This window comes from Lithobates pipiens, unplaced genomic scaffold (assembly GCF_037356315.1).
Source record: "Lithobates pipiens isolate NorthernLeopardFrog02 unplaced genomic scaffold, aLitPip1_a1.2 Scaffold_23, whole genome shotgun sequence".
Taxonomy (NCBI): domain Eukaryota; kingdom Metazoa; phylum Chordata; class Amphibia; order Anura; family Ranidae; genus Lithobates; species Lithobates pipiens.
Window position 1 is genome coordinate 113263086 of NW_027507785.1, and position 12685 is coordinate 113275770.

Genomic DNA, 12685 nt, shown 5'->3' on the forward strand with positions numbered 1-12685 from the left:
TATTCAAATGTGGCGGGCTGGGGACACTACATGCTGATTGGCTGTTGATGTGTGGGAGGAGCGGAGGAGTGCAGAGACTCGGGCTGCCTGTCACCGCAATGAAACAGCCCGAACGCAAGAGCCGAATGAACCAGCCCGAACGCAAGAGCTGCAGGAAACCGATCAAAGAGCCGCATGCGGCTCGAGAGCCGCATGCGGCTCGAGAGCCGCGGGTTGGCCACCCCTGATCTAGGTTGTCAATAAATGTGTGCACCAATGCACACTGGCTCTTACCTTATAGCTAATTGAAGCAAAGAAAAAAACAGACAGTCCACAAGGGGGAAATCAGGCAATGATCATCACCAAAGACATCAAAATTCACTAGCTCCAGATTCAGTAAGTCTGCAAGGCATAACAATGTTTGCCAAAGCAGTTAGAGCCAAATGAGTAAACAGAGTAAGTATATTGTAACATAAGGAACCTTCAGTTAATTACCTTTGAAACTGCAAAGGTTGATGAGGGTCTCCTAGGTGAACGCATGGCGAATGGTCTTAGCAAGCTAAAGCATCGCCATGCAGGGATGCCAATCAAATGCGGACGTCTGGAGATGCCAATTGCACAATGCGTGGAAGTGATGACGCCATACGCACATGTGAAGCCCCATCGGCCATTTTGGAAAATCTGAATTCAAATCAATGGATGCGGCCATGCCCACACTTGATAATAATGTTAGAAAAACACAGAAAGGGGCTAAAAACCACCCGCACACATAACTCACAGAGAAGCCCCCTCATACTCTGTACTCAGACAATCACAAATCCCCCAAAGAAGCTATCTACTGTAGCGAAACAGGTCGAGAATAATGTTTCTGTACAGTAATATATTACATCCATGAATGTTTTGGTTTGATCTACAACATTTTTTCACTTAAATTGTTATGTCTTTTTTAACACATATACAATAAAACTTTTTTATTATACATGTTTTAGCTTTATTTGTTTTGGCAGCTTAAAAGTCCCCTTCTCCCAATTCTCTATTTATCCTTACTATTTGGGATGTGGTGCCTTGCTCCACTCATCTCTGGCTGATATACCCATTGTGTATTTTATAGAGTTCAATGGTAACGCACCAAAAATGCACCACACAGATGTGAACTAGCCATAAAAATCTACTTTGTAAAAATGTTATGCACCTTTAAAAAACACTTTTTTGGTTTCCTGTATTTGATATGTTCCCTTGTCTGCTGTAAAATTGCCAAATAAAGATTAGTACAACTGGACCGGTAAAAGAGAATGTCTGCATTTGGGGGAAACATAATACTATTGAATGGAAAGCAAAAAACACACTTCGTTAGACCTTCTAATGAAGAACTGTGCATATGGAAGGTACTCACAGCTACTGTATGAAGGGTAAAGTAGGATGTATATGTAGATGTGTAGGTATGTTTAATTAGGATATTGAGATAATTAGATTTTTTCCAGTGAGGTCACAGCATTTGAATATTTTCTGTGTGAAAGTCATCCTGACATTAAATGTACTGACCTTTGTTCATGGAATGTACCTTAGGCCTAAATATAATAAATGTTGTTAGGTAGTTTAGTTTGGAGATAATAAAGGGCATAATAGGGTTTGATAGTGTATTGCAGTTTGTATATTCTTGTTGCAGCTCTTTTTTTAAATATTGTTTGTTTTAAGTTAAAGATGCTTTTGAAACCTGGAAGTTGCATACATCTTCGGCATTATGATTTTAGCTATAAATGGGTTCTATAGTAGAATTTAGAACTGCTTGAAAAGCAGTACTTTTAGTGTGTGAACTTTCTACGACAAATAATATGATCAGTGTATTCATCCTGCATACTATTACTTGATTATTTAACAATAAGCCACATTGCACACATATTAGAGTAGAGTAGGTACCTATGCCACAGATGGAACCAGTCCAGCCTTTATCACACTGGCACGATCCATCCCCATGGAGTCCATCATTACATTTTCCATGGACGCAATCACAGTCTGTTATAAATAAATATGAAAATTAAGGGGTAAATCTTCCAGAGGTCAAGTGTTTAAGGCCTAATTCACAAAAGGCGTACTTAAGCATATACCAGTGTGAGGGCTGTGTTGTCCCACACACACGTGTTTTGTACAGAGAGTGCTATTAATGTTAATTGGCACACACACCCACAGGGCTGTCAAATTGGGAGCAGAGAATGTGCGTACAGCCACTGCATCCCATCTGACATGAAGTGACTTGATGCACAGGGATGCTCAGAACACCAGTGCATCCCCATGTGGGCAAATGTGGCCCTCAGATTGGTGAATGCTGTAGTAAACTTGTATGAATGAGGCCTAATGATCTACAAATAAAAATAAGATCTGTCAAATATCGGTTTCTCTGACAGTATGAATATAGTTAACATCACCTGATCTACAGTCAGCCCCATATCTTCCAGCTTCACAGGTTTCACATGCAGTTCCATGAAAACCTTCTTTACAGATACATTCTCCACTGCCTGTAATCATATCCTGGCACTTTCCATTATTGGAGCAGGAATTGTTTAGACCTCCTGGACACAAGAGACACTGATGTCCATAATATCCCATACAGCACTGTGGAGTCTGGAAAAAATGCAAAGTATATAAAAAAATTTTTGTATCCACAATTTCCTATTATTTGTATTTTGGACATCTCACATTTTGAGCTTTCAATACTTTGATGCCTGTCTTATGTTGAGATAGAAAAATACAATGAAGATTATTGTAAGTCATTTAACAAGCCTCTGAGGCTGAGAAGTTCTCAGAAGCTCATTGTAGTCCCGATTCTCTCAAATCAGTGGTTTGGCAAAATCTAGCACTGATGTTACAAGTGATCATCAGTCCGAGGGTCAGGGGAAAGTTGGTAGTTTACTGGTGCCCAATTGTCTAAGGCTGGGTTCACACTATTCCAAATTGGATATGGGCTTCCTCGCATTCAATTTGCATGTCAGGTGACTGTGACTGGCTCTCTATGGAGTTGGTTCACACAGCTCCAAGACGGCTGCAAAGTGAATTGAACAGGAGTCCTGTGCGTCTTCTGGTTCATTTCAGGTCCAAGTTTTACCAAAAATTCAGACCGAAATTGAACTTTTTTGGTGTGATACTCTCAAAGGGAAATCACATCTAAAAAGGCTTGCAGACCCTGCAAGTTTTCTCATTATAGCCCTTCAGGTGCAGCAGATGATTATAAAACCACTCCCATACAGGTTCACTCAACCCATGGACACAGACAAGAAAACCGCTATTCCTTCAGAATAACAAAAGCTAGGAATTTGCAACAAAGTTTGTTAATATCCCTGCAATGTACAGTTATCACACAGAAGAAAAAGTTTTTTTCAAAGATTCTGATTCAACATATATATCAAGGATATTGTGCAGCACACGGAGCACTTGGACTTTATTTTGGACATTATAAATAATTGAATGTTATTTTCACAGTTTTTGGATTTGTTTCTAGGATATATTTATTATTCAATTATTTAACCACATCAATACAAGGCACTTTCACCCCCTTCCTTCCCAGACCAATTTTCATCTTTCAGCGCTCTCGCAATTTCAATGACAATTACGTTGTCATGCAATTCTGTAGCCAAATTACATTTTTATCAGTTTTGTGCTTTTTTTTTGGTGGTATCTATTCATGACTCGGTTTTTTACTTTTTGCGATATAATCGAAAAAAGAGAGGAAATTTGGAAAAAAAACCCAATATTTTCTTCTTTCTATTTTAAAAGAAATCCAATAAAATAGAATTTTGTCATAAATTTAAGCCAAAATGTATTCTGCTACATGTTTTTGGTAAAAAAAAAAATCCATGTGATTTTACTGTTACATATGTGGGGGACAGGTGTTTTTACTATGTGGGGACATGTGCGCTAACTTTGTGTGTTTACACTGTGGGGACACTAGAAAAACGCTGTAAAAAATAGCTCATACTCACTGATCACCAGCTGGCTGCAGTAATCCGCTCTCCTCTCCTTATTGACAACTTCTGTGTGAGGAGAGGAGAGCTGACTGCCTAGCAACCAGCTCTGTATTTACATCACATGACAGCTGTGACTGGACACGGCCGTCATGTGATCAGAAGGGCCAATCACAGAGCCCTCCTGCCAATCGGAGATGCACCATGTCCGGGCGAAACGAGTGCATCGGATCCATCTCCGTCTGAGGGACGTCCACTCAGAAGGAGATAGCGCCCACCCGGTCACTGTACACAAAGTAGTTAAAACTTTTTAGTAGATCTGTATAATTTATATTTTTTATAGTTATTTCATCTATTTATTCACTGTTTGCTCTTAGTGTCGCACATTTGTTATGTCATTTCGTATGGTCACATTTAGGGAAGTGTGGAGAGTGCTGGCAGCTGTCTATTTTATTTTACTTTCGTTTATTATTGATTTTTCATTTAATTTATTAATTTAAGCAGCTCAGAAGGTTTTCACCTATTTGGTGATGAAAGTAACCAAAGGGAGAGCGTTTACAGTTCCTGGCTGAGGGGATGGCGTCTGACCTCCGCCTCAGCCTACCCGGATCAGCTACTGTATGATTCAGAAAATCAAACTTTTCTGTGTGCCCAAACACATCATGCAGAATGTTCAGGTAGTCCTGGGCAACACAATCTTGCTTGCTGAGCTTCAAATTGCAGATGGCTTCTGAGGCAGGCCCTCTTAAACTCTCTGTGATTCTCTGTTTCTTGTGGGTCTCAGGAATGTCACATTCAGCCAAGGCTTGGGTGGCCTGGTCCAGCCACTCTCCAAAATTGTCCTCCCCTGTAGGCATTAGCTGTCCTCCAGAAAAGGCCCTGAGTTTCCAATACCCAGTTCCAGAGTATGTTGAAATGTTTTTGACATTTTTACACAAAGTCCACCAGTGCAGCAAAGAACTCTGGTTCAATCGTGGCCAGGGATGCCATAGAAGGGACTTCTTCTTGGTTGGTGGCCTCAACTTGGCTGGAACTGGCTGGACACTTGTCTAGCTGGGTGAGCTGGGTGTTTAGCTGGGTGAGACGGAACTCAGTGTTAGTCAATTGCACACTGGTCCCTCAGAAACTATCTGGAATTTCTTGCTTCCATTCTAGCAGTGCATAACTGCAGGAGGTCCCATGGTCTGGTTTATCATTAATCACCTATACCTTCCTGTCTGGGGACAACGTTTTTACTGCCTGGCCAATTTGTTCATCAGTCCAGGTCTCCCCAGGGAGCTCAATCACCACACTTAACTCTGAGTGGGCGCCTTCTTGATGACACCACTGGGCAGCAGCAGCGGGGTCAATCTCGGTACTTGTAAGGGTGCTGTCTTGCGAAGTTGATTGCAGAGTAACAGTATATCCCGGACGAGTCCCCAAGTGTAGTGCTTCCCCCATAGGAGCCGCTTAAGTATATTTGATTCTGTACTCTGCCTCAACTCCAAGAACATCCAACTTCTCTGGCACAACTAATATGCAGTATTAGGGCAAAACACAGCAGTAGAAAGAACACAAATGGTGGTAGATCATAAAGTATGTTTACTGATATGATAAAGGCACTTAAAGATGAACAACACAAACTTACATATTAACTTAATATTTCAGGTTGAATGTCACCACTGGTAAAATGGCAACCACCATGGAAGAATATCAAATGATCAAATATAACGAATACCTGAACATAAACAGTTCTTATAAACACTTATGCATATACACGGCCTATGTGAACAGGCAACAGAAGGGCAGAGGAATGGCTTTCAGCTATGTCAGACCGCTCCCTTCTAATCCTCGACACACAGGTGAAAATAATAAATGCAATGTCATAAACATTCAACAACAGCTAATTTTAAGGAAATTTAACATGCTCTTTTCAGAGAGTTCTAGGCAAATTCAAGCTCTGAGCATAGTAAAGGCAATCCCTGTAATGCAGGGATATGCAATTAGCAGACCTCCAGCTGTTGTAAAACTACAAGTCCCATCATGCCTTTGGGTGTCATGCTTGTGGCTGTCAGTCTTGCTATGCCTCATGGGACTTGTACTTCTGAAACAACTGGAGGTCCGCTAATTGCATATCCCTTCTGTAATGGGTAGGGAGGTTTTAAGGTAGTCCTGTATTTCAAAGATGCAATTCTTTGGTCTTCAGCTAGCCTTTTTGAAAATTGTATGTGAAGAATTCCTTAATAGCAGAGCCAAGCAACTTGGCTGTAATAATCAGAGAAATAGAATCTTCCTGCATTGGCAAGATGCAAATGAGATTGCAGCGACTTCTGGTTTAAAGGGTATTGTGAGTTGAACAGTGAGGTGAATGAAGACAGTGGTGTCTGTATACAGTGTCTATGTGAATGGATGGCCTTCTTTTTTAGCCCTATAGGCAATAGCAAGTGTATGGGGACAATAGTGTCTGTATACAGTGTCCATATGAGTGGATGGGCAGATATCCACTCACCAGATACTGCAACAAATGAAGTTGGTGGTGATGAAAGTGGCTTTACAGGCTCTCCCTCTGGTTCCTGGCTCAGGGGATGGCATCTGATCTTCACCGTGGCCTACCTGGATCAGCTACTGTGCGATTTTGGTGGAGCAGGACCGGCCTCCAGGCTGTGGCTGGACAGTAAAGCAGTGCTGTCCGCAGCTGTTCCAAAGATGCACGTGTGGTGACTCCTCTTGTGCTGGTCGCAACTCAGCCTCAGCACTCTCCAACAATGAGCCCCCGCTTGCAGATCCAGGCCAGCGTCCCAAGAGAGTGATCCAGGCCTAGCACAGCCTTTTGATCACCTCTCCCGGATCGTAATAATCAAAACATTTTGCTGAATATACATGTTTAGATTTCGTTCTCAAACTGAAAACAGTGTACTTACAACTTTTGTGAAGATACAATTAAATCTGCAGCCCACCACTTCATTGTTCCTCCTTTTGTAGACACATACTCCTGAGCCCAGAGGATTCTGTGTGGAAAATATATACTCACTAATTACATGTGCAATGGATTTTTTATGTTACTTTATCACAGATATCTCTTTCTAGACAAGCTTGGATTCCTGTCACCGCCCCTGGCATTAAAGGGATACTAAAGTCCTCCTGGTTAACCCTTCACTGCCAGTGTCATTTACACAGGAATCAGAGCATTTGTATAGCGCCGATTGCTGTATAAATGACAATGGTCCCAAAAATGTGTCAAAAATGTCTGATGTGTCCACCATAATGTCGCAGTCACAATAAAAATCGCTGCTCGCCGCCATTACTAGTAAAAAAAATTATTATTAATAAAAATGCCATAAAACTATCCCCTATTTTGTAAACGCTATAACTTTTGCCCCAACCAATCAATAATCGCTTATTGCAATTTTTTTACCAAAAATATGTAGAAGGATACATATCGGCCTAAACTGAGGAAAAAAATGTTTTTTATATATTTTTGGGGGAAATTTATTATAGCAAAATGTAAAAAATAATGAGTTTTTTCAAAATTGACGCTCTTTTTTTGTTTATAGCGCAAAAAATAAAAAATGCAGAGGGGATCACATACCACCAAAAGAAAGCTCTATTTGTGGGGAAAAAAAGGGTGTAAATTTTGTAGGGAAACCACGTCGCATGACCACGCAATTATCAGTTAAAACGACACAGTGCCGAATCGCAAAATGTGCTCTAGTCTTAAGCCAGCAAAATGGTCCAGGGCTTAAGTGGTTAAAGTATAACTAAAGGCAAAACTTTTTTTCATTTTAGATATGACATGGTAATCAAACTATATAACATGAAAACCCTTAAGAAAGATTTTTGAGACTTTATGTAAAGTCTTAAATTATTGAAAGTTGTCCCAACTGAAGACAAGCAAATCCTGGAATAGGAAAAAGAAACACTGTAATTCTCAATGCAATTCTCAAACATGCAAAATATGCATTTCTGCCACTAGGGTGTATTGCAGGGGAAAGACTCCAGTTTAGTTCGCTTGTGGGCTCCATCGTGTACCTCCTACAGTAGGGTGATTGTTGGGCTAAAGTAGCTGATCATTTCTGTCCGCTCAGGTCTTAATTCACTGGTAAGAGCGTAAATATGTCTGACAAATTAGTTTATCTTTCTAACCATTAAATGATTCCTATTAATGTTCTCCACCATCACAGCATAACGTTTACCTATAGTCTGCTCAGTACATTTGTTTTTCTTTTCATCCTCTCAGTAAAATGGTGAGACCAACATCTAGAGCTTGAAAACATTTTCACAGTGCAGTTTCTGCTAAGAGTAAAGCTGCAATTTGCAAATATTGTGAGAAGAAATATTCTTTTTGACAGTTACAAGGATGACAAAATACATCCCGGTGTTCTGTCCAAAAATGTCCCCCAGTTGGATAGTGTCCACTGTGTACTGCGCAGGCGCAGCGCTTGCGCAGTACGGGGCACAAGGAGATGAACGGCGCCTTCGCCGTGAGTCCAGGTGCAAGCCCCACCATCCAAGTGGACATAGGGCTGCACATATTAGAGGGCCCCTCGTGGGCCCGCTTCGCTCGCCACGCTTTGGGCACGGCCTTGCTTCACTCAGCTCTTTTTATTCTAACTCTATGTCCACCTGGATGGTGGGGCTTGAACCTGGACTGACAGCGCAGGTGCCATTCATCTTCGGATATTTTCGGAATCTGCTTGTCTTATCTACTGCGCATGCACAGTACACAGCGGACACTATTTGATATGACACCGGCATGCCAGAGGTGAGTTAAAGACATTACTTTATGGAATTAAATGATGAGGACCATAATGAAAGTGCAAGTAGCTTTTCCCTCCAGAGTTTTCATTCTAGAAACACTGTTTCTACCGCTTCTGGATCATCTTCACCAGCAGCATCAAGGAAGTGTTGCAAACTATGGCCTCGCAAACACAATCCTTTCATTTATAGGGAAAATGACACCTGAAAATCCGGAGAAAATTGATCAAGCTCTTGTAAGAGCAATATATGCTTCTGCATCAGCATTGTCAGTATTGCATATTGGCAGGAAGCTTTTAAATTATGTTCTCATATATAGATGAAATATTCTTAACAAATACAGTCCTTGTGATTCCATTTGTAATAAAAAATATCACTTTAAAAGGCAAGTTTAGTTTATTTATTGAATAAGCTGTACTTTTATCTCAAAACATAATACATTTGTGTACACTGCATTTCCCAGTTTAACATAAATGACTTTTTAGTTTGTAAAACTATTCTACACAGATTTGTTTTTCTATTTTTCCAAAAATATAAATTTTTTCCCCAAAAAACAAGGAAAAAAAACAATTTTTTTTATCATGGCTTCAAAATTTCCAGAAATTCTACATCTCTAATTTTAGATAGGGTGGAGAGAGATTAGAACACCTACCAGGTTGTAATTTCTGTCTGTGTCTGATTGCTCCCCGTTAGGGAGGTTCGCCCTCTCTATTTGTCCTGTTTACCATTGCCAAGAGTGAAAGTGGATGACGATCCCAAATCCCAAATCTTGGCCTCTCACCACAACAGGAATACAGCGGATATCTTCCAATGGGGATACTAGTTCTGGTGGTCGTGATGACAAATAGGGTTTCCCTCACTTTGGAGGGATTTCTTATTATTTTCCTCTAAACATCCTGCCTCTAATATCCTCTAAATGCCTATGTGTGCATGGACACATAGGCCAACATGCAGGGGCCCTTAACCACTTACAGACCGGACCATTTTGCTGGTCAAAGACCAGACCACTTTTTGCGATTCGGCACTGCGTCGCTTTAACTGACAATTGCGCGGTCGTGCAACGTGGCTCCCAAACAAAATTGACGTCCTTTTTTCCCACAAATAGAGCTTTTGGTGGTATTTGATCACCCCTGCGGTTTTTATTTTTTGCGCTATAAACAAAAATAGAGCAACAATTTTGAAAAAAAACACATTATTTTTTACTTTTTGTTATAATAAATATCCCCCAAAAATATATAAAAAAAAACCTTTTTTTCCTTCAGTTTAGGCCGATACGTATTCTTCTACATATTTTTGGTAAAAAAAATAAATAAATCACAATAAGCGATTATTGATTGGTTTGCGCAAAAGTTATAGCGTTTACAAAATAGGGATAGTTTTATGGCATTTTTATTAATAATTTTTTTTTAACTAGTAATGGCGGCGATCAGCGATTATTATTGTGACTGCGACATTATGGCGGACACATCGGACATTTTCGACACATTTTTGGGACCATTCACATTTATACAGCAATCACTGCTATGCAATGATTCCTGTGTAAATGACACTGGCAGTGAAGGGGTTAACCAGTGGGTGGCAGTGTAGGGGTTAAGTGTTCCTAGGGGTGTGTTACTAACTGTGGGGGGGGGGGCTGGGCTTTCATTTAGTGAACACTGAATCACATGGAGCATAGATCAGCGTCACTAGTTGCTAGGCAGAATGGGAAAATGCTGTTTACAATGATCGCTGGTATGCCCGCGGTGATCGAGTCCGCTGGACCCGCGACTGGACTCACAGAGGTCCCGACCGGCACGCGAGTAGCAGGGCGGCATTGAAGATTGGATGTACCTGTACGCCAATATGCCTGCCCGTGCCATTCTGCTGACGTACATCGGCGTGCGCTGGTTGGGAACCGGTTAAAGACACAAAAAAAACCCCACCAGATGCTCCTAGGGGCAGAATTAAAAAGTAAGTGCGAGTCCTAAGCCAGAACATGACAAAAAATGACACATCATACATCGATCAGCCATAATATGACCACCCACCATAACCTGTGGATAAGGATAGGCAAACGTTTCGGCCTGAACATCGACTGTTTTTTAGTATCAATGCAAAAAAAGAAATGTTAAAAAAATGTATTTTAAAAAGGAGCAGTGATTTTAATGATGCTTAAAGTGAAATAACATATATTAAAAATTCCTTTAAATATAGTGCCGGGGGGGGGGGTCCCCCTTAGTCTGCCTGTAAAGTGGCACATCTTTTCCAATGTAAACAACATGCTGCAGCAAAACTGACATATGTAAAAAAAAAAAAAAAAAAAAAAAGACATTTACATTGACTTTCCCGGCTGCAAGCCATTGGCGGGAACACGAAAAAGGAAATAGAAAAAAATGCCCCCCCCCCCCATGCATACAAGGCCCTTTGGGTCAGGTATGGATTTTGAGGGGAACCCCCACACCAAAATTAAGTACCCAGGCCCCTATACCCTTTTTATGGCCAATAACTTGGATATAAGCCTTCAAAATGGGGACTTTAGATTTTTCATGTTCGGGTCCCATAGACTTTAATAGCATTTGCAGCTTGCATCCAAACTTTTTCTCTGTTCGGGAGTTCTAGTGTGACCCAAACCAGGGGAGTTTTTGGCCCATCACTGTCTGTGGAGGCATGGAGTCCACTAGACCACTGAACGTATGCTGTGGTATCTGGCACCAAACCTTCAGTAGCAGATCCTCTAAGTCCTGTAAGTTGCGAGGTGAGGCCTCAGTGGATCGGACAACTTGTTTTTCCAGCACATTCCCAGATGCTAAATTGGATTGCAATCTGGACAATGTGGGGTCCAAGCCAACATCTCAAACTTGTGGTTGTGTTCCACAAGGCATTCTTAAATTCATCAGACCAGGCCACCTTCTTATATTGCTCTATGGTCCAGTTCTGATGCTCACTTGCCCATTGTAGGTGCTCTTGGCTGTAGACACCGGTCAGCATGTGCACCCTGACCAGTTTGTGGCTACACAGTCCCATATCTAACAAACTGCGATGCCCTGTGTATTCTGAAACCTTTCTATCGGAACCAGCATTAAAGTGGTTGTAAATCCTTACAAACCACTTTGACCTACAGGTAAGCCTACAGGTAAGGCTTACCTGTAGGTCCAAGAAATATCTCCTAAACCTATACGGTTTAGGAGATATTTGCCTGAAGACAGGCACCGCTGTCTACGGCATGGAAATGAGCACGGCATTTCCAACAATGGATCTGCCGCACGTGTCGGCTCCCGTGCGCATGCGCGGGAGTGACGTCATCGCGGCTCCGCCGAATGACAGCGGCGGAGCTGCGAGACGCCACCAGCAAGATGGATGCGGCGGACTACAGGGGACAGCGGCGACTTCGCTGGCTCCTGTGTCAGGTAAGTGACACATAATGGGCTACTATGCGATGCATAGTAGTCCATTATGCTTTGCCTTTGCAGGGAATGAAAGAGGAAGTAAACCCATCAGGGTTTACTTCCTCTTTAACTAGTTCAGCAATTTGAGCTACAGTGGCTCTTCTAGTGACAAACTACACGGGCCAGCCTTTGCTTTCCATGTGCATCAATAAGCTTTGGCTGCCCATGACCCTATTACCAGTTTTGCTTTCTTGGACCACTTTTTTGTAGGTCCTGACCAGTGCAGACTGGAGTTGCTCTGACCCAGTTATCTAGCCATTACAAATTGGCCCTTATTAGAGTTGTTACTCTAATTTTTCTGCTTTCAACACATCGGCTTCAGAAACAACCTGTTCACTTGGTGGCTAATATATATTTCACCCACTTTCAGATGCCACTGTTACAAGATAATCAATGTTGATCGCTTTACCTGTGAGGGATCATAATGTTATGGCTGATCAGTGTTATGTGCTGCTTATTCATACTGTACTGGAATTTTACTTTAATAATGTTTACTGGGGGATAGTTTAGACAATAAATTGCACACTCACCTCAAGATCTGATCCCTCTGGACATTGAATGCGTCTGGCACAGGCACCACATTTTGTCTGT

The 12685-nt window shown here is 41.5% G+C and overlaps 1 protein-coding gene across 1 annotated transcript in view; it reads right to left on the bottom strand.

Moving 5' to 3' along the window:
• The window catches only part of STAB1 (stabilin 1), a 394908-nt gene that overhangs the window by 172100 nt on the left and 210123 nt on the right, over positions 1-12685 (bottom strand). Inside the window, exons 36-39 of the mRNA XM_077452219.1 lie at positions 12625-12681; positions 6836-6922; positions 2403-2598; positions 1897-1992 (exon numbers count right to left, since the gene is read on the bottom strand). Coding sequence (XP_077308345.1) covers positions 1897-1992; positions 2403-2598; positions 6836-6922; positions 12625-12681 — 436 coding nt within the window. The remainder of the gene's footprint in view (positions 1-1896; positions 1993-2402; positions 2599-6835; positions 6923-12624; positions 12682-12685) is intronic.